This window comes from Geospiza fortis, unplaced genomic scaffold (assembly GCF_000277835.1).
Source record: "Geospiza fortis unplaced genomic scaffold, GeoFor_1.0 scaffold97, whole genome shotgun sequence".
NCBI lineage: Eukaryota > Metazoa > Chordata > Aves > Passeriformes > Thraupidae > Geospiza > Geospiza fortis.
Window position 1 is genome coordinate 298,560 of NW_005054343.1, and position 1,951 is coordinate 300,510.

General features: G+C 42.7%; 1 protein-coding gene across 1 annotated transcript in view; it reads right to left on the bottom strand.

Annotated features, from left to right (window-relative positions):
- The window catches only part of IRX3 (iroquois homeobox 3), a 6,634-nt gene that overhangs the window by 4,484 nt on the left and 199 nt on the right, over nt 1-1,951 (bottom strand). Inside the window, exon 2 of the mRNA XM_031058384.1 lies at nt 1,695-1,880. Within this exon, the coding sequence (XP_030914244.1) occupies nt 1,695-1,880 (186 nt within the window). The remainder of the gene's footprint in view (nt 1-1,694; nt 1,881-1,951) is intronic.

A 1,951-nucleotide genomic window follows, 5' to 3' on the forward strand; every position in this document is an offset into this window, starting at 1 on the left:
CCCCCCCGCACCCAGCGCCGGGGTGTCATTTGTGAGCAGTACACGAGAGGGACAGGGAAAAGTTGGGACATTTAAAAATAAAGGCTCACACCAACACCGTCCCTCAGTTCCCCTTTTCAGGTTTTTAGATTTACAACCTTTCCTTGCCCAGATTAATTTTGGGTTCTTATTAAGATATTCTCTTCCTCCCTTCCTCCCCTCCGGCCCTTGCGAGAGTTACATCTTCTAATACAGATTTAAAAGTCTATTGCAATTTTTAAAATTTGCGATTCCAGAACTACCTTGAAATTTTTCCTAATGTACTGGATCTTTAAGGAGTTCTCTACATTTTGCCTGGACTAACAGTGCGCAGATACAGTGGAAAAGCTAAGTTAATTTTCCTCCTAATAAGGGACTTCAAAGAGTTGTAGGTCACAATTTTACATCAAAGGCAGAAAAGAAGGCAAATTAAAATCTTAACAAAGGAGAGACGGGAGCAGCCCTCTGGGCCATTAGTAAATAAGTGGTGTGAAAAAAGGGACAATGACAGGCACTGGAATTAAACTCATTAACACCTTTTTGTCTTGGTGCGAAATCTCTAATTAGGAAATTTATGATCATTTTGCTTATTCCCTCTGTTCTGAATCACTACAAGGCTAAGAAGGAAGTACCTGGTACGTGCAACATTTGCAAAGGGAGCAGTGGCACGGGTTTGTAAGGAGCTATTGGGAAGGAGTCAAGATACGGTTTAATTACAGAATAGGGTTTGGAGTTTTTTATGATCCACACATTTTAAATTACTGCTTGTATTTTGTTTCTGATGTTGTTGTTGCTGTGCCCCCCCCCCCTTTTTCCTTCTCTGAAACCAGCGTGAGTTGCAATTTAGCCTTTTAAGAGTACTTAAAATACAGTTCAATCACGGCGCGTCTTTGGCAAGCGCCGGTGTGCCCTGCTCCGCTGCTGCGGGCAGAGGAAGAGCCTGGGCTGGAACCTAAAAAGTTCACACAGCCAGTGGGGAGAGGAGACCTGAACCTGCCAGCATTATCTGCCTTTTAAAATACTCGGTGTTTAAATAAAACAAAAAGTTTGGAAGATCTTTTGAGGAGTTGTGGCTGAATGCGAGCCGTTTAACCGTATTCCCCTCTCCTCCTAAATACTCTCTGGATTTATTGCCTTTAAAATATGATTTAGGTACAATATAACCACTGTGCCCACAGTATGGATTTTTATAGCTACATTTCTTTAAAAATTAAATTCATGTCAGATTATGCAGTTAAAGGAATCGACCTTGATAGCTTGCTATAATAAAACTGTATCAGCTTGTAATAAATGCGGATTATAGCAAAGCAAGCTCCAGAATTAAAATTCCCTGAATCAATATATGAAAATCTGTAGGAAACATCTCTAATCGTATTAAGTTCATCTTTATAGCATTTCCTATCTGCTAATCTAGTGCAAAAACAACTCTGGGTTGGAGGAATTTATTTTCTTCTATTCAGCATTGGTGCTTTTGATAGTACAAAGCAAGGGAGATAAAAATATTTAAATCAGTTATAGGTTTATTTCTTTTTTACTCAAAAGGAAAAGAGGCAGCGAACGCCACGTCCTGATGTACTTTAAACTTTTCCGTAGAGGCAGCGCCTGCTGGGGCGACGTGATATCGAGGGGATCGGGGGAGAGTTTGGGTGCAGACCACAACTTTTAAAAATATCTACTTCGGAGAGAAAAGGGGCGGATATGACCCTCGGGATAAATCCGTAGCCGTTTGAGGCTGTCGTGCTCGCCACTCTGGTGTCACGGTCGGGCTGTGGCCCCCCAAGCGCGGGTGCGGGGGTACACGCGTGTCCCTCAAAACCGGACCCGTCTTTTTGTGGCTGCGCGTCTGGCGTGGAGTATCAAAGCTGGCGGGATTGTTTTCTGATTTTTAATCAACAGCACAATCAATATGAGTTGGTCCCCATGGGAGCCGCCG